This window comes from Camarhynchus parvulus, chromosome 1, assembly GCF_901933205.1.
Source record: "Camarhynchus parvulus chromosome 1, STF_HiC, whole genome shotgun sequence".
NCBI classification, from domain to species: domain Eukaryota; kingdom Metazoa; phylum Chordata; class Aves; order Passeriformes; family Thraupidae; genus Camarhynchus; species Camarhynchus parvulus.
Window position 1 is genome coordinate 18,091,497 of NC_044571.1, and position 18,608 is coordinate 18,110,104.

General features: G+C 41.6%; 1 protein-coding gene across 1 annotated transcript in view; it reads right to left on the reverse strand.

Annotated features, from left to right (window-relative positions):
* The window catches only part of GLRA2 (glycine receptor alpha 2), a 120,067-nt gene extending 103,022 nt beyond the window's left edge, over window positions 1-17,045 (reverse strand). The window contains exons 1-2 of the mRNA XM_030949110.1: window positions 16,516-17,045; window positions 14,219-14,352 (exon numbers count right to left, since the gene is read on the reverse strand). Of these exons, the coding sequence (XP_030804970.1) occupies window positions 14,219-14,352; window positions 16,516-16,583 (202 nt within the window). The 5' untranslated portion in view covers window positions 16,584-17,045. The remainder of the gene's footprint in view (window positions 1-14,218; window positions 14,353-16,515) is intronic.
* Window positions 17,046-18,608: the final 1,563 nt, after the last annotated feature.

Sequence of the window (18,608 nt, forward strand, 5' to 3'; positions counted from 1 at the left end):
AAGTAGTATGTGAGTTTTCAGCTGTGGGACTACTGCTGAATGTAACTGGAGTCATGCTGGTAAAATCCTATCAATATTTCAAGGAAGGAGAATCCCTGCTAAGATGCACTTTTTTGTGCCTTAAAGCTCTTGTGAAAATTGTTGGATTGGCATGTTTCAGATTCAGTGAATGCTTTTGTCCCCAGACCCAGTTCTGGCAGAGGAAGGCAAGTCTCACTCTACAAATCCTCTCCAGTTCTGCATTTGGCATTACAGGATAGTCCATATGATGTGTTCATTCTTCCCTGACTCTTTCTGCTGAGGCTGATAACAGAAACATACATTACTGTCAGCTCTGGGTTACAGTGGGATATATCCACACAGGTTATCTAATAGACACTGAACAAGAACAATTTTCGGGCGCTGTTTCATTTCGCTTCACAAACCAGGAGTTCAGAAAAGAAAAACCTGTTAAACAGTTGACATGCTCCTGATTTACCCAGCTAACCTGAGCTGGTCTGCAGAGAAATACAGCCCCAGCAGTCACAATGGATTGTATAAATGTGCTGGAGCTGGCTTTCACGTAGGGAGTTTGAGGGATGGTACCAATGTGGTCATGGCAGGCTGGAATTCACTGGAGGCCATTAACCCCAGATATTATAGCTCCTGCTGAGCTCTGTATCACCCCAGTGCTGTGCAGCACATCTCTGAGCAAATTACTTGAAAGCTCACTCAGATATTTCTACATAACCCTCAGCAACACTTGTGACTGGGTGCAGCCACTCCCTGAGCTAAAATGTTCCATGTGCAAAAGAAACTGTGGGAATAAGTCTAAAAAACAGTGAATCAGAAATCTTACATCTAGAAACTTCCCAATGGAACTACAAGATTAGAGTACAAAGTTATTTGAAATTTATGTAAGTTTTGCGAATATTCAAATCAATCCTTAATCTTTCATATGTTCATCAAATTATTTTTCTTTGTCTGAGCTTTCCACTAACCTTTCATATTTTCAAGTCATAACAAGCACCTCTTCACAAGGCATCTCTTTCTAAAGTTTTCCTTCTTCCAATGCAATAGAGCAATGGACACCATTTGGGCAAAAGGAATTGTTTGTTTTTCTTCTGACATAAAAAGATCTGGACCTCTATTTCTCTTGCTAACGCAAAACAGTGCTCACTGAAGTGGCTCTCAGCAGAGACGGTCCTCACTCCTGATCATGAGAAACTACTCAGTTGCTCTGCATTAATAAAAACAGAGCTCTTCCCTGCTGATTGGCATGTGAACTGCATAACGTGTGCAGAGGCCTGGGATAATCCTGTATGTGGTTAAATAAAGGATGGTATTATATCTACAGTCATGAAATCATGAAATCTGCACTCCAGCATAAGGTCAGACAAACTCCTTCTAGGTAATCTTATTAATAATGTTTTATGAAGCCAGGGTAGCCAGCTCATGTGAGACTGCATGGTCTCAAGACCATGAGGTAGATATGTTCACTGAAAAGACTTTAGATAGATAGATAGATAGATAGATAGATAGATAGATAGATAGATAGATAGATAGATAGATAGATAGATAGAGATAGACATATGTTCACAAGATATAGATATGTTCACTGAAAAGAGAAGGTAGGAGGGAAGATCTACTCAATGAAAGAAAGAAAGAAAAAAAGAAACGTATTAATAATAATATTAAAATCTTGCTGATAACTTATGTTTCTATTTTAAGTCAGAATGAACTGATTACTCTTTCTTGGCACACATCTCAAAATATTTATTTTTAAAAAGTGTTACTTTGTTCATTTCTCTATAAATATGTCTTACTTTGTTCCTTCTCTGTGATTCTGATCTTGTGTTGCAGAAATTAATGGGAGCTCAGCTATAAGTGTCAACAGCTATAGTCTCAAATACAGGTTTAGACAATTCCTATCCCTGTGGCTACAGAAAGGACTCAGAACCCATTTTAACTCCTTTCTTGTTTCTCTGGGCCTCAGACATTCATTTTATTTAACAATTCTATCAGCTTTTCTCCATAATCTTCCTTGTTTTACTGTCTGAAGGCATATGCAGGACTTGAATTATAAAAGCAGTTTGGGTGACTAATACTAGAGAGCAGACATTGATTTACGGCTGATATGGAATTATACACCAAATGATACATGGGACACAGGTGAACAATGGGATTTAGACAAATAGGATGGCTCAGTGATAGGGACAAATGACAACAGAAATGGTCAGGAGCTGCTGTAGATGTCAATCAGCAACAGATCAGAGACACTGACGCAAACACCCACCAGATCTTGCACTAACAAAATAAAATTTTCCTTTTATTTTTAAGTATTTAGTATTTTTTACCTCCTTACAATTCAACTCATTTTCACACAATGTGTGCAAAAGATTATTTTGAAATTAATTCCTCCATACTGACTCTCATTTTCAATGCTCCCATCAACTGATCTGCTGCTTGTTTAACTCAGCCTCCTATCCGTCTCCTTCACACATCTCCTTTCCTTTGGGGAATATCCTTTCTTGAATCCCACATCCTAAATACAAAAAAGAATTTGTGTTTTTACTGCAAAACATCCTTAAGATGCTTCTTGGGTGTCTTTCACAAGTATTTTTTTCTGTCATCTGTTCTTTGTATATTAAATGACTGGAAGAATGACTGGAAGAATGGGAGGGGAATGAGAACTCTTTGCCAGCCTAAAAAATAAGCATCTCCTAAACTGACTGCCTTTTTTATCAATACCAAATCTGCTCTTTGATGCAGGATGTTCACTGCATTGCTGTGAGGGGCACCACATGGCTTTCACATAGGCTCAGAGCTCTGCTGACATAAACTACATTGCAGGGTCAGGGCATATGATTTTTTCTGGCTTCTACCACCAGCAGTCATGCTGACCAGAGGTCTTCTACAAAGTCATCCAAAGGTCTTCTACAAAGTCATCCAAATGAGACTGTGTCCACACTGAGGAACTTATTCATCTAAATTGAATCTATCCCTAATTATATTTAACTTTGATAAGTCAGATTTATATTTTATTAAAAAACCAAGGAGTTAAAGTCTGGTTTTAACAGACTGTGTGTGTGCTTTGCCTTGCACAAAACACACCTCTGAAGTGTGACAAAAACCAAAACTCTCAGGGGTATGAAGCCAAAGAGTGCAAAATTATTTGCAGGGGTACAGAGCCAACGAGCTGAAAAATTCTCCCAAATGCTTATTTTTGGATGTTTCCTATAACCAGACTGACCAAAGGCTTTAACACCTCAGACTGCTCCATCTGATGGGATTCGCTGTCTGGAAAAGAAAATTGCTGCAGTCTGAAACTTACATGGAGTAAACATATCCTCAGTTTTAGCTTAACAGGAGGGGGAATTTGCCTGTTGCCTGTGCATAAACACATGCACATGTGTGTATGCACCGGCAACAGGCAAATTCACAACTGGAAAAAAAAGGAATTTTTACGTATGCTCCTGCTTTGGCACTATGCATGTAATTTGCATCTCTTCAACAGCTGATTTAAATTGCAGTGTGAGAGTTTATAGCAGCCCTCTGAGCAAGCTGTTCTGTTGTTTTATTTATTATTTAGGACTAATACTTTATCAGACATGGTAAACAGTGCAAGAAGAAGTAGCAATTCTGATACCATGGTTTCATAGCCTGAGACACAGACATAAACCAGCACACATTGGGAGTGTAGGCATTAGAGGCAGCCTAACACAATGAGTATTGATCTGGTAAATTTTAATCCTAAGTTTTCCCTGACTAATTATGTCAGTTTAAGGAAAGCATTTAGCCTTTTCTCAGATATATTTCCCCAAGGACAAAAGCAAGGGAGATAACCCATAGTTGTATTCCTGAGGTGGAGGAGCAATGAGTTTGTTCGTGCAGCATGAATCAACTGAGTGTTGGTTACCATTCCTTAGTGGAGAGTGCCCACAATTCAGCCAGTCACAGCTGTGCCCAGTTGCTTCTCTGCAGCCCTGGGCTTTGGAGGCACAGAAATACACAGGTAGAGGTTTTTAGCTTTAGGAGAAGAGCATCATTCTGCTACTGTGCCTCCCTAGACAGCCCAGTGTTTATTACAGCCAAAAAAAATCTCAGAAGGAGTTGCAGTGGCTGCTGCTTTGGTGCAGAATACCCAGGCCCTTGGGGAGGAACCAGGTGGTCCATGGGGCAGAACATGATGCTTCAGCACAGCAGGGTTCTACTTGCAGAGAGGAAGTAATCTGCAATGGGCTCTTTTGTGTGCCCTCCTGAAACTGTGATCCTCAGGGGGCTTGAGGTACTTCCCTTCAGGATCCACTGCTCTGACCACTGCACCAGATCAGCACATAGAACCTTACACTGAAAAATCAGTCAAGAATTTCAGTCTTTCCTTCTAAAATACAATTCATTTTGTGGCCAATAACAAACCATTGAGAGATTTCATGCAGAAAGGATCCCTTCTAAGAGCTTCTATGCCTGTCTCAGATTGAAAGGATGCTGACTTGCATCTCTTGACTATGAGGTTGTGGATTTTTAGGAAAATGGGGTGGGATATCTCTCACTGTCTTTTATTCAGAGGAGATGGGATTCATCCTAAATGAATTCTACCATTCATGCAGCTGTGGATACTGCTAAAAATACTTCTATCTTAATGGTTGGGGCAATCATCAGGAAATATGAGTGAAGTGCTGTTTCTCAAACCCTGTCCTTACAACATTTTCTGTGACAGTCACATCAGTTGCCCCTAAAGTGTACTGGCTACAACAGGCACTTCTGTGCATCTCATCAAAGTGGTCAAGAGTAAAGGCTCTCCTTTCTCAGACAAGCAGCAACATTGAAAGGTTGAAAAGTCACATTCCCTTTGCAATTTTTTTTCCTGGCTTGCTCAAGTTTGAATTCTTTACTTCAAAATAGACCTCTTAGAATCATTTATACTCCTTTGGGTCAGATGGAGAACTCTTTAAGGTGAGGGAAAATTGGGCCAGAAAATCTTCTATGTATTGTAGAGGATGGCAGGCCACCTAGAAGACACCATTTGTTTGGGGGTGGCAGTATGGCAAGTTAAGTGATTACAGATCCACACTAAGAGGAATCTTTTTCCTGTAGAATATAAGGTAGGCTCTGAGATGCCTGGTCCATATAGGGAGATGGAGGTGGAGCAGTGCCTCATCAGAGAGGCTAAATTTGGATTAGGAGAGAGGTGGGTGCTCTGTGAAGCAGACTGGGGCACTTCTGTGCACACTTGAGAGCAAAATTGAGAGAATCTGAGAAACTTAAAGTAAAACAATAATGCACTGCCAAGAGTTACAAAGCTGGTGGATCAGAGATTTCTAGAGAGGGGTGTGGGGTTTGTTTGTGGGCTCATATTCCACCTAAGTCTTATTTTAAATGCTTTCTTCTTTTATTGACTCATGAAATGCTAACATGGGGTTGATGCATCAGGGGTAATCATAACGTCTTCATTCCCTGGCAACACTTGAGGATTGTTGGTAGCTGGTGCAGCTCAAATAAGCCACTAGGCTGCTCTTATTTAACCCTCATAAGTAACTGAGTGCTTGGTGAATTACACTTCTCTCTCATGTACTGTATGGCTTAGATCTTGCACAGTTTCCAGTATCAGAGCCTTTATATATATATAAATTTAGAATTTTAACCATGGACTTGGTGTTTCTGACATTGACAAATCCCTATTCCATACATGACGCACCCTTCATCTTAGAATTCTGCCAGACCCCATACCTCCCTGCCTGCATCATCTAGGGGGGGCTCCTCTCTGCAGACTTAAAATCACACATTTCTGTGAAAGACTGTGAATTGCTTATTTGGAAGCTGAATTTTCATACATACATTTTTGGACAACTTAATCAGAGATTTGCACGTACCCATAGTCAAGAAACCCCCCCCCAACACACAGAGAGAGAGGGGGCAGTAATGAAGAATGGAAGTTTGCACAGGCAAGGACCTGCAGGAGGATGAGACTTCCCCTGAAGGCTGAGGTGCCATCACAGAACCACTTCACTGCTCTGGAGAGTGAAGAGGAAAGACTTGTCAGATCAGGATTGCTGCTGGAACTAAGGCAAGTCCATCTGCTCCCTGTGTAACAACCTGTGCACTAAGAAAAGGGGCAGTGGGTGACTCCTCCACGAGGTGTGGAGGGAGGACCCATGTGCTCTCAAGAGAGGTGAGCTGCTCACCCTCGTACAGCCCACTGTTACCCACAGCTGCTGCTTCATCTGGGTGCCAGTGACACAGCCAGGAGCTGCCTGAGGAGCACCAGGAAAGATTAGAGAGCCCCAAGCATGGTGATAAGGGACTCTGGAGACCAGGAACCTCTTTCATCAATCCTGCTAGAGTTGTAGTCAACAGCTCAATGTCCAAGTCCAACAGCTCGTGTCACTACTGGGACTGGTGCTGCTTAATGTCTTTATCAGCAACATGGACAGTGGGACACACACCCAGCTGGGTGGTGTGGTCAGCACACTGGGGGGAAGGGATGCCATCCTGTGGGTCCTTGAGAGGCTTGAGAGGTGGGCCTGTGTGAACCTCATGAGGTTCAATGAGGCCAAGTGCAAGGTCCTGTGTGCAGGGCAATGCCAAACACCAGCACAGGCTGGGCAGAGCAGGGATGGGAAACAGCCCCGAGGAGAAAGGAGAAAGAAAGGAGAAAGGAGAAAGGAGAAAGGAGAAAGGAGAAAGGAGAAAGAAAGGAGAAAGGAGAAAGGAGAAAGGAGAAAGGAGAAAGGAGAAAGGAGAAAGGAGAAAGGAGAAAGAGTTGGACATGACCAATGTGTGCTCACAGCCCAGAAAGCCAACCCTGTCCTGGGATGCATGAAAAGCAGTGTTGGCAGCAGGGAGAGGGAGAGGGAGAGGGAGAGGGAGAGGGAGAGGGAGAGGGAGAGGGAGAGGGAGAGGGAGAGGGAGAGGGAGAGGGAGAGGGAGAGGGAGAGGGAGAGGGAGAGGGAGAGGGAGAGGGAGAGGACTGTCCTCCTTTGCTCTGCTCTCATGAGACCCCACCTGAAATACTGCATCCAGCTCTGGCACCCTCAGCACAGGAAAGACATGGATTAGTTGGAACAGGTCCAAAGAAGGACCACAAACATGAGGAGATGGCTGGAACACCTATTCTATGAGAACAGACTGAGAGAGCTGGGTTTGTTCATCCTGGAGAAGACAAGGCTCTGGGGAGGCCTTACAGCAGCCTTCTAGCCTACCTAAAGTGAGCCTACAAGAAAGATGGAGAGGGGCATTTTACAAGGACATGTAGTGACATGACAAAAGATAATGTCTTTAAACTGAGAGTAGATTTACATCAGACATTAGAAAGAAACTATTTTCTGTGAGGGTGGTGAGACTCTGGAACAGGTTGCCCAGAGAAGTTGTGAAGGACCCATGCCTGGATGTTCTCAAGGCCAGGTTGACCTGAGATCTGAGAAATCTTGTCTAGTGGAAGGTGTCCCTTCCTGTGGCAGGAGGGTTGGAACTAGATGATCTTTAAGGTCCCTTCCAACGCAAACTGTTCTAGGATTCTGTGGAAATCTACAGAGGAAAAAAAATAAAGTATTGATTCTGTCTAATAAAACTGCATATTTCTGGTTTATGAATTCATTTTTCTAGTAACTGTGTAAAATAGATTTGTAGATTATAAATGTATATACTTACAGTAAATTTAATGTACATGTTTTTACATGTTCTAAATATAAACTGCATGCTTTTTAAAACAGCCAAAACACAACAAGATCCTTAATGAGTGACCCAAGGGCCTTGGCTTCAACTGCATAAAAAATTTAAGCGTGAGCATGACACTGGATGTGATAAAAACATTACACTTATATTAGAATATGATCAAAACAATAGCATCTACTCCTTTGATATGAAAGGTCTTTTCGCTCTGCTTTGATATTTGTTTTTCAGAAATCTCCTTTGCAGTTTATGCAGCAGCAGAATAATATTCCATGACGAGAGCCAAATCTATTGATATCTCTAAATTAAATAATTGGTTCTGAATAAAGGCAACACACCAATACAATACAGATGACTGTGGCTAAACATTTATATATAAAAGAAGACCTGGACTGATCCTCAGCTTGGATGCCAGGCAGCATTGGTTAGATTGTGCTTTACCCTGCTGCGTGCTCACAGCCTTTCTGGCTTGCCCTGGAAGCAGCTGGCTGTGGGTAGCTCAGAAAGAGATCCAGGGGATGAGCAAAAAGCCAAGCAGTGTAGCTAACCAGGGGTGCCTTGAGCTTGCTGTCTGGCCCCATTTGTCTAGTAGCCTAGACATAACCTAACTAGTCATGCAACTCATCCAGCCTATTCATGTTCTGAGAAAGAACCTGAAATTAAAGTAAGAAAGGAAGAAGTGCAAGGTCCATAGCCCTTTCTTTTCCCCCTAGCAGTTTTAAAAGAAACACAATTAAAAGGCTCCTTCTGCCTGAAAATGTGCATAAATGTACATAGGGCAGAGACTCAGTACCATTTCCTTAGCTTCATTTTTGCGGTTGAAGAAAAATAAAACAAAATTAAATAAATCCCATGTCCTGTGGGTAAGAATCCTTGTGCAGCATCTTGCTGTGCAATGAGGTGTGCGTACATGGCTTTATCTGAAAACATTGCAAAGTTTTAGATGTGTTTCAAGACAGAAAATAAAACAGCAGTTTACCTCCCTAATAATATACGCTAGGACATCTCAAGCAACTGTATTTAGGGAGTGCAATGGTCTGGCCAGATCTGAAAAGTGCCTCGTTAGTCACCCTTCTCCTATAAAGAATCCTCATCCCATGCCCTAAAACTTGAATGCACCAATAAAGTGCCCTTTCTTACTACACACTGCTCTGCCTGAACAAGATTTGAGTCTCCATTGGACTTGGCCCTCTGAGCCTTTGAACTTGGCCCTTTGTCGAGAATAGCCCAGTACAGGATATTCACCACATCTGACTTCAGGGCCAGTTATTATAACCAACCGAAGTGGAGTGGGGAGGCTGGAGAACAAATTGCTACAGTCCCGCAGCTTATCTTTGGTATGTTTTTCAACTTTTATATGTCTAGATAAGGGTCAACTTTTGCAGACAAATCCTCTTATCATGTGCATGAAAACTGCTTTTATTTATTAAACTCGATGCCACTAATTTCACTCTTAAATGTCATTCAGTGTTTTCCATTCATGTTTTTTAAACATTTCATTATTGGTCAATTCAGGGGCCAAATAAAGTAAGCAATGAGTTTGAACATATGGGAAAACCTGATCCTTGCTGCCAAGGAGTTAAAGTATTAAAGTGCATAAGCCATTTCCTGTAACAGTTGTCAGGCTAATTGTCAGTAAATTACTTAGTCCATGTGTTTATTATTCAGATATAAACCCACGGACTCGGCATGAAAATGGCATTACACTGCTGTAATCACAGCCTAATCTTTTACAACTATGGCCTTACACCCCCAAACTGCATCACTAACAAAACAGCAGCTTTTAAGCAAGTTTATTCACACTGTATTGCACCATGCAGTTATGAGGGTAACATTAACAGGCACTATTGCTGCACACCTTCATGTAATTCCATAAAAATCAGAATAATCTTTAGTAAATAGCAATTCAATCAGAAAGACTAAATTTAAAACATGGAATGAAAGTCAGTACAAAGAAAATAACTATCATCTTCATTGTAAATGTTTTCTATACCTGAAGATAGCACACTTCTTCAGTTCTTGGTGACAACTCCCCTGCTCTGTACCCAGGGCAGCCTGTTACTTAAAGTATTTGGCATTATGGACATAGCAGTGCCTATAGATAATAGAGTTTTTTCTATCTGATAATTTCTAGATTGCTTTTAGATTTTTAGTGGTGGTAGATTACAAAAGTGTTAAAAAGTTGAAATAATTTAGTAACCTCTGAAGATCAACATCCGCTTGGAAGTGTTAAATCAAGCTGGCTCTCCATTAGCATCACATCTCTTGTTGTAATTCAGTTTTAGATTGATCCCTTGTATCTTGGCATTACATGCAGTGCTCTTGAGCCTGAGCTGAATGTACACTAAGCTAAGATACCACTTCACCATCCCTTGCTTCTAGCAATGAGAAAGCACATTCTTGGCTAGTTTCATAACAGAGGTGATCTACACTGCTATTTCCTGCCTTTTTTTAACTTTGAAAGCAAAGTGAGCACTGGAGAAAGTAAAAGACATTGCTTCTCTTGTGTTTTACCATAAAATAATAGAAAATTAATATTAATAAAGTAAAAATACATTGTCCAAGCCTCACCTGTTATTATATTTCAGAAACCATGCTCAGTTGATGCTATAATTGAAGAAGAAACTACAAATCAACTCACAGGACCATAAGCATACATTTGCTGTCAACAGAAAGACACTCAGGGACTTCAGTTAGTACTAGATTGCAGTCTTCATATTTACATTTAAAAGTATTCCCCTCTGTGTCCTTACACAAATTATTAGCCTATTCCAATTCAATGAAAGATAAGTGGAAGATGAAAAAGAGTGCATTAAATATCTGACAGAGAGTGATTAAAGAAGGGCAGTATTGAGAGCTGTCACTCTGGAACTTCCTTCTGGCTTTTCATCAGGGAGATATCCCCTCTTAATGTCTGGACATTTTGTATCCAACTACTTGAAATCAAAAAGAAAAAGAAATATGTTTTTCTGCATTCGAATGATTATATAAGACAGAACAATACAAAAGAGAAAGTATCTTTCATTATACAGTACTGCTGGGAAGAAAAACAAGCACAAAACCAAAAAAAAAAACCAGCCACAAAAAAATCGCAACAAAAGAACCCCTGTTGTTGATGTCTAAATGTTTATATATTCACCTGTTGCTCTTCCACTATCTCCCTGAATTTTTTAATTTGCAAGAACAAGATAGGAAAAAGTAGTCACTAATGAAGAAATGCTTTATCTGGATAAAACACCTTGTTCCAGTAAGTAGCATTTTCCTCTCTCTTTAGAGTGCACAGCCTTTATTTCAAAAATTAATCTAACAGCTGCTGTTTTCCAGTAATTCAAACTAGTCATAAAAGTATATTTAATTATTGTATAATCAGTGGCATAAGATAAATGTGTTCTACTCAGTTGCATTTCCATGAAATCAGAGTTTTCTGACACTTTAAAATCCCTGTACTGGATGCAGAAAAAGCTGTGTAAGTGGTCTAAAGCAGAAAAAGCTAGACAAATCCATGAGTAGAATCAGAGAATCACAGAATGAACTGAGTTGGAAGAGACCATCAGGATCATCAAGCCCAACTCCTGGCCCTGCACAGGGGCCAAGAGAATCCCACATGTGCTTGAGAGCATTGTCCGAATGCTTCTTGAACTCTCTCAGGCTTGGTGCTGCGACCACTTCTCAGAGAAGCCGGTTCCAGTGCACAACCACCCTTTGGGTGAAAAATCTTTTTCTAATATTGAACCTAAACCTCCCCTGACACAGCTTCAGCCCATTCCCTCGGGTCCTGTCACTGGTCACCAGGGACAAAAGATCAGTGCCTGCCCCTCCACTTCCTCTTGTGAGGATGCTGAAGGCCACAATGAGGTTTCCCTCAGCTTCCTCCTCTGCAGGCTGAACAGACCAAGCGCCCTCAGCCACTCCTCAAACAGCTGTCCCTCAAGACCTTATAAGAAGAGGCTGAATATGGCCCAACTATCTTGATTCACAATGTCTTTTCTGAAACATAGTAAACAAATATTATCCCCAGACTAAAATCAAAACCAGATAGAAGATCCCTAGTTTAAACCAATGCTCCAGTAGCCTCTTTTACGATAAAAAGTTCTTTCCTTAAAGTATGAAAAGTGTTATGAATCAGGTACTCATTCAGCATTTCATACATTCTTCCATTTATATGATTTAGAATATCAGTATTGTGCAATAGGCCTTACCCTCAAAATTATCTTAAACATATATTTAAATGTTAAAAACCAGAACAATTTATTATGAACAGAGTAAAGACTCAGTAAAAAAATAATCTGTATCATACTAACTTCAAGTAAAATAAATTTATTTTGACTCTTTTGCAGCTTTCCTTATTCTTTAAAAGGAAGAAGTATGTAATACAGGACAATTAGTATTTTCCATTTCTTTGAACCATTGATGAGACTTGGGCAACAAAAACGTGGATGTTGACTAATAAACAGGGTTATTAGCTGGCAAGGTTTTGACTGGTGATATGAAATTCAAAACTGCATGACTTAACTCCCTAGTTCTAGACTCTGAGGTCCAAAATACCATTCAAGTGAACATAGCAAAGAACGAGGAGAACTTTCAGGCCCCTCACCAGAAGACTGAGAGCTCTGGGAGAGCTCACAGACGCAAATTATCAGCAAGAATTGAAGATCTATTTACCAGTTCAAGCTACCACAAGGTACCATCCTGCTCTGGAGTGTAACTTAATAAATAAATCAAAGACAAAAATATGGCAGTTGCTTTCCCAGTAAGGTCTCATATGTGTCAACGGGCAGCAACTTCACTTTGGGAATGCAAACAAAATACAGGACTCAGAGGGAAGAAGTGTCTGTCAAACAGCTCAGCGTGCACCACACAATACCTGCTCCACACACCACAGTGTCAGGGCAGTAAAGCCATGAGCCTGCCTCCTGTGCTGTCCTGAAATGGTTGTAGACTCATACTGGGGAGCAACAGAGAGCTGTCTCTAAGTCTTGTATGTACATGGGGCTGTTGCTGTTACTGGTTTTTGTCTGAGATGCAAGAGATGATTTTTTAGTGCACACACCACCCTGCCCCCCTGCTCTTCCCTCTTTAAAGAGCAGGAAAATGTTCTTAAGGATTGATATTGTGCTCAATTCAGGCAATTTCTGCTTTCATTTACATTCCCTAAAATTTCACTGACACTCATACAAACACACAAAATTAATGTGAGAGACTAATGCAATATTGCTTACTATAAGCTGATATGGACACCAGTTCAGGAACTCAATAAGCACTTTGAAAAATACTCTGAAATTAAGCCTTTAGACTTCACTGACTTGGTTTTCTTAATTTGTCAGCTTTCAAACCTTTGGATCTGAAATCCATACTGGTTTGCTCCTTGCTCAGGCATAGGAAGCAGTCAAAAAAAGGCACTTTGTTCTAAATCTTGTAATTTGCACATATGGAACAGAGAGAAGAAACCGATCTTTGATCTAAATTTAATTAAACACTTTTCTCATTGACATGTGAGCTTCTTCTCTCCTTACAGTTCATTCACTGGCTAAGAAATTATTATTTTTTCCAGCCATTATCGACTTTCACAGTACTGCTAAAAAGGCTTAATACAGGAAAAAATGCATTTCAGTGGCCAGAGCTAATAGATATGAGTTGCAAATGTACATTGTCATGAGATTTGTTAAGGAAGATAGCATTCTATCAGTTTTCAAAGTAAAACCATACTCTGAGCTTTAAATTGGCATAGAGGAGATGATTTTGGTGGAATTATAGGACTCTCCCAAAATGCTAAATATTGGCAATGAAAACTTCCCTCCCAACTCCTTTCATAGAAAGCCACAAGATATTCTGTGGTCTATTCTACAGGGATTTACAGGACTACAACAAGGAGAACTTGCTTTGAGGAATAATGTTTGCAAAAGAAGCTTCCAGTACACAGCCTTCTTTGTGCTGGGATGGTGGTGGTAATGTTCCAAAATTCCGCCCAAATTTTGGAAGAAATGGGGGCTGTTATAAAAGTACCAAACAAAATAGTTTCTATATTTTATAGGGATCCTGAGCCATTGTTTTTTATCATTCATTCAGCATTTTCAGGATAAAATCTTCTGTGTATATTCCTTGAGTTCCCCCTACCTTGGGGAAGATTTTACTTTCTTCAAGTTGAAAGAAAAAATAGATATTTTTTCTTCAGACACTGCTATAAGGAAGACAATATATCAGCATGAAAGTTTAAATGATATTGTCTTTGTGGCTTAAAGATTTCAGAAACAAGTCATCTCATTTGGTTTTAGTCTGAAGCCGAAAATCCTATTCACTAAGTTAAATTAGTAAAGTCTTCGGAAGCATTTTCTGACAGCAGAACATTACTGTCATGTCAAAAGAGGGATTTCAGGCTCTGGACCCTTATTATCTACACTGCTCTGTCTCCTAGTCCACTCATGGATCAGCTGTTTTCCATGGCACTATAACACTGGAAAAGTGAAGTTATTGAAAACTTAATATAAACTCAGAGGTTAAAACCCCCTCAAAACCTATAATTTATCCCAAACTTTATCAATGAATTCATTAGAAGTCTTAGAAAACTTACCTTTAAAATTTGGTCTGATTCTAGCATCATACCCCGATGTCCTTCCCATCAATTTGTCCAAAAAATCTGAAGGAGACAGGGTCTGTGAGGGGGATTTTCCAGATCTTGAATCATGTTCTTTACAGAAAGTCGTCCTAAATAAATTATTAGCCACCATTAGCTAATATTTAGCTTGTATTGTATTCAAGTCATGAAGAAATTACATAACTAAATAAAATTGTTTCAACTCAGTGAAGGTAGAAATTAATGTTTTTACAGAACAACATACTCTACCTATCATCTGAAAACTTTATTCTAGAAATAAACACAAGTTTCAGGTATCATGCATGAACACAATTTTCTATTCAGAAAAAGCCTTAGCTTTAAAAAAAAATTCATTACAGTTTTAAGACTTTAAGAAGATTCAATTTACTCTTCACCTTAATGTGTAGGTACGTCTTAGAATGATTTTGATATCCTATTTTATATCATTATTTTAATTGCATGGATGCTGTTAAAATGTTATGTTAACACTGGTTTAAAGTGGTCTTAAACTTCCAAACAAGAGCCAACAACACTTAACAAGCAACACTGAAAAATACTGGATTTGTTAATGTTGGGAAAGATACAGATGGGAAAAAAAAATTTAATTGTTTTTTACAGATGATACCCAACAAGTATTTAAATCATGCTAATGAGTGTCCAGATTCCTTCCCAGCACGGCAAAATGGGTTCTGGAGTCAGTCACAACTGATCTTAGGGGGGTTTCACCCCCACTCCATGAGCACTGAATAATAAAATTTAGTATCACCAGGTGGTATTCATATGCAAGTTCATTGAACACGTCTGTTTCGAGTATTTAAGGGAAAACTTCTGGTATGATATCATGTGTGTGAAATGCTCTGTACACAGCACATTGCATATTGCAAACACATAATACATTGCAGAGAAAGACAGTTTGGGAGTTCCCCACGGTTGTTCCCCAGGGAAAAAAAACCTAGAATGAAAACGGTCATATTTGGTGTGTAGAGGAACAGATTTAATAACAAAACATTGTCTTAAGTCTTAAATAACCAATTTCATTGTGTCTGTTTCCACTTTATCTTTGAGCTAAATTAAAAGTAATTCTGACTCTGACTTCTTAAACACTCTCTGTTTAAATATTTGCCCAAAGGGAACTTCTCAGTTTCAGGAGTGTTTCATAGGGTATTTTCATGCATCTACGTGCAAGTATAAAAATATCAGATATATGTCTGATCATCTGAAAGGAGAAGAAAATATCAAATCCTCTCTTGCTACAAAGGAGAAACAATTCACCTGAATTGTTACAAGGCAAGGTGATAGTAAATTCTCGTGGTGTGATTCCACACATTTTTTTCAGGTTCCATTTATAGGAGGCGTTTGCTTCCTTTTGCTTTTGTCAATAACAGGGTACCATTGCAAATATTTTTAATATTTAACACACAGAAGATGATCTATGCAACTTAAATAATGAAATAATTCAGTTAAGAGAATAAAAACTGGGAAATTAAGACAATACACTTATTCATATACAAATTACTTCTGTTTTCATTCAGAGCCCACTAGTTATGAGTAGTGTTGTGAAGCCAGGCTCACAAATACAGTTTCACTCTGTCTCTATGTGTGTCCCTCATTACACTTAGAACAACACTTTCACGTGTAGGTTCATCTGTTCGTGCAGATGCACAGCAGCATACAGTCCAATAATGAATCTCATCTAAAATGCTATTCTGGTTAATAAGACTGACCTGTTTGCTTAGCACCACAAAAATGTCAATTGCTGAAGCAAAAGCTCATGAAACATTTAAAAAAAATCAGAAACATTGGGACTTTAAGTGAACACAATACTAGTCTGATCCAGGATTTTCCCAAAATCAGAGGGCTGGTTCTCCAATTTCAAATAGCTACATCCCTGACAAAACCAGTACAATCATTTCCAAAGATTGAAGAGGAGGGAACCAAAGCAACTTCTTAAACAACCTTTGCCAGGAGCAGAGAATTTGCATTTAGGAAGAAAAGCCGAAGAAAATGTTCTTAGCCGTACTGATACACAGTGAAAAAAACCCCACATCTTTGCATCAGAAAATGGAAAATAGATCACCCAAACTTGAGATTATTATTTTTTGTGTTTGTTACCAAGCAACGAGTCTCTGAGTGTAAAAGGGATAGTCTATATAGAATGAACACAAAACACTCTCAAATTCAGCAAACAAACTAGGTTATTGTGACGTAGTATCTTTATAGTTATGATTCTCACGACCTTTTGACAAATATTATTACAAAGTGGTATCACCTACCTGAAGTGGTTTGTCTCTAAGAAAAATGCAAACAAGGTTGTCAAAATTTTCACTAGCTGCCGGTTCATTCCTCCTGCTTTCTGTGATGATTTGGAAATATCCCAGAAACGATTCCAGAGAGATGCAGGGAAAAAGTAAGCTGCTGCTGCCTAGATTTCCAAATTCAGCAAAAATTTAATTTTCTTGACAATCAGGAAGAGAAGGTCTGGATCTCTACAAAGTGGGGGTAAAAGAGAAGTGCCAGTCCTTGGAATCATGGTCAGGTCAAGCCTAGGCTCATCTCCAGCAGTCAGCACAAAATAGATAAGGCATCAGACACAGCCGTTCCCCCGACTTGCTTTTGGTGATGGAGGGGGAAAAAAAACAAGCAAAAAAGAAGAAAAGAAATGGAAAGAAAGGGGGAAAAAAAGGAAAAGAGAGGAGGAGAAAACCCAACTATACAAGGAGCATCAGGCAAAGGGAACAGCGCTGAGAGCAGTTCTGTTGCCGATATGTTTTATTCCCCTTTCGCTGAAAATTAGTATTTATGAACGGTGGTGGGGCTACCGGGTCGCTCTGCTTTCCCCCTCTTTGGGTAGGGAAGCGTCGGCGTTGCCGGGGAGGGCGGGAGGGTGTGCGGGCGGGGGCTGTGGGCACGGCGGAGCGGGGCGGGAGCCGCGGGCTGTGCTGGAATGGGGCGGGCGGGCGGCAGCGCCGGATTCAGCGCTCGGACAGCTCCGCGCCCGCGCTGCGCATGCGGGGGGCGCGGGGGGCGCGCGGGGCGGGCGCGGGGCCGGGGCCGGGGCCGGGGCTGCCGCGGGGGCGGGCGGGACCCGCGGGCCGGGGGGTCGGTCTGCGAGCGGCGTGGGGGCAGCGGGGCGCTGCGGGGCGGGCGCGGCTGCTTTTTGTTTTTGTGTCAGCGCGGCTGCGGTGTGCGGGGTGGGGGTGTCAGCGCGGTGCGTTTGTCACGCGTGGGGCTGCGGTGTGTGTGGTGCGTTTTACGCGGGCTGGGTGTGGGGTGTGTGTGGGGTGGGGGTGTCAGCGCGGTGCTTTTGTCACGCGTGGGGCTGCGGTGTGTGGGGTGTGTGTGGGGTGGGGGTGTCAGCGCGGTGCGTTTGTCACGCGTGTGGGGGGGTGGCCCGGTGCTGTACGCGTGGGGTGTGTGTGGGGTGGGGGTGTCAGCGCGGTGCGTTTGTCACGCGTGGGGGGGGGTGTCTGCGGTGTTGTACGCGTGGGGTGCGGTGTGTGGGGTGTTTTGTTGTGTGGGTTTCAGCGCGGTGCGTTTGTCACGCGTGGGGCTGCGGTGTGCGGGGTGGGGGTGTCAGCGCGGTGCGTTGGTCACGCGTGGGGCTGCGCAGCGGCGCTGCCGGCGCGGTGCGGTGCGATGCGCGCTCCCGCCGCGGGGGCGCTGTCGCGGCGCGGGCAGGCCCCGCGGGCGCTGCCGCCGCCTCCGGCTGCCCGCGGAGTTGCGGCGCTGAGCTCCGCCCTGCCCGGGCACCCGCTCCGCAAACAGGCGCTGAGCCCGGGCCTCAGCCCCCTGCGGGAATCTCGACCGTGCGGGCCTCGAGAGGAAGGGGCCAGGTTCTCGTCGGTGTCCCAACCGCTAGGAGGAGAGGCGCCAGGCAGAAGCTGATGCACGAGTTCCACCTGAACATGACGAACCTCACTTTTAGCAGTGTGGGAATCAATTCCTGCAAAGAAGTTGGGATTTTTACCCATCCTGCACTCACAAAATAAGAGGAACTATTGTTCTTTCTTCAATTTTAGGTTCATCTATATTTTTAAGTCCTGCCACAGAACCAGTGCACCTGAACACTGCTTCACCTCCACTAGAGTATTTGCACAAGCACACATTTTTCATATCTCCAAGTGAAAAACCTACAGCTTCGTGACAACTACTGTTACCATGTGTCTAGTCATCTTAAAACAATATGTTTCTGAAAAAGGATTGTTCTGTTCACATGTTAGCAAGAGATCAAAGCCACATACTGTTCATTAAATGAAACTCAGCTGTTGCATTTTGTTTATTTTAGTTTAATAGGGTGGGATGAATCTGAAAAAATAGAAATAAATAGAATATATAACATTTTAAAATACTGAGAACCATAGAATGG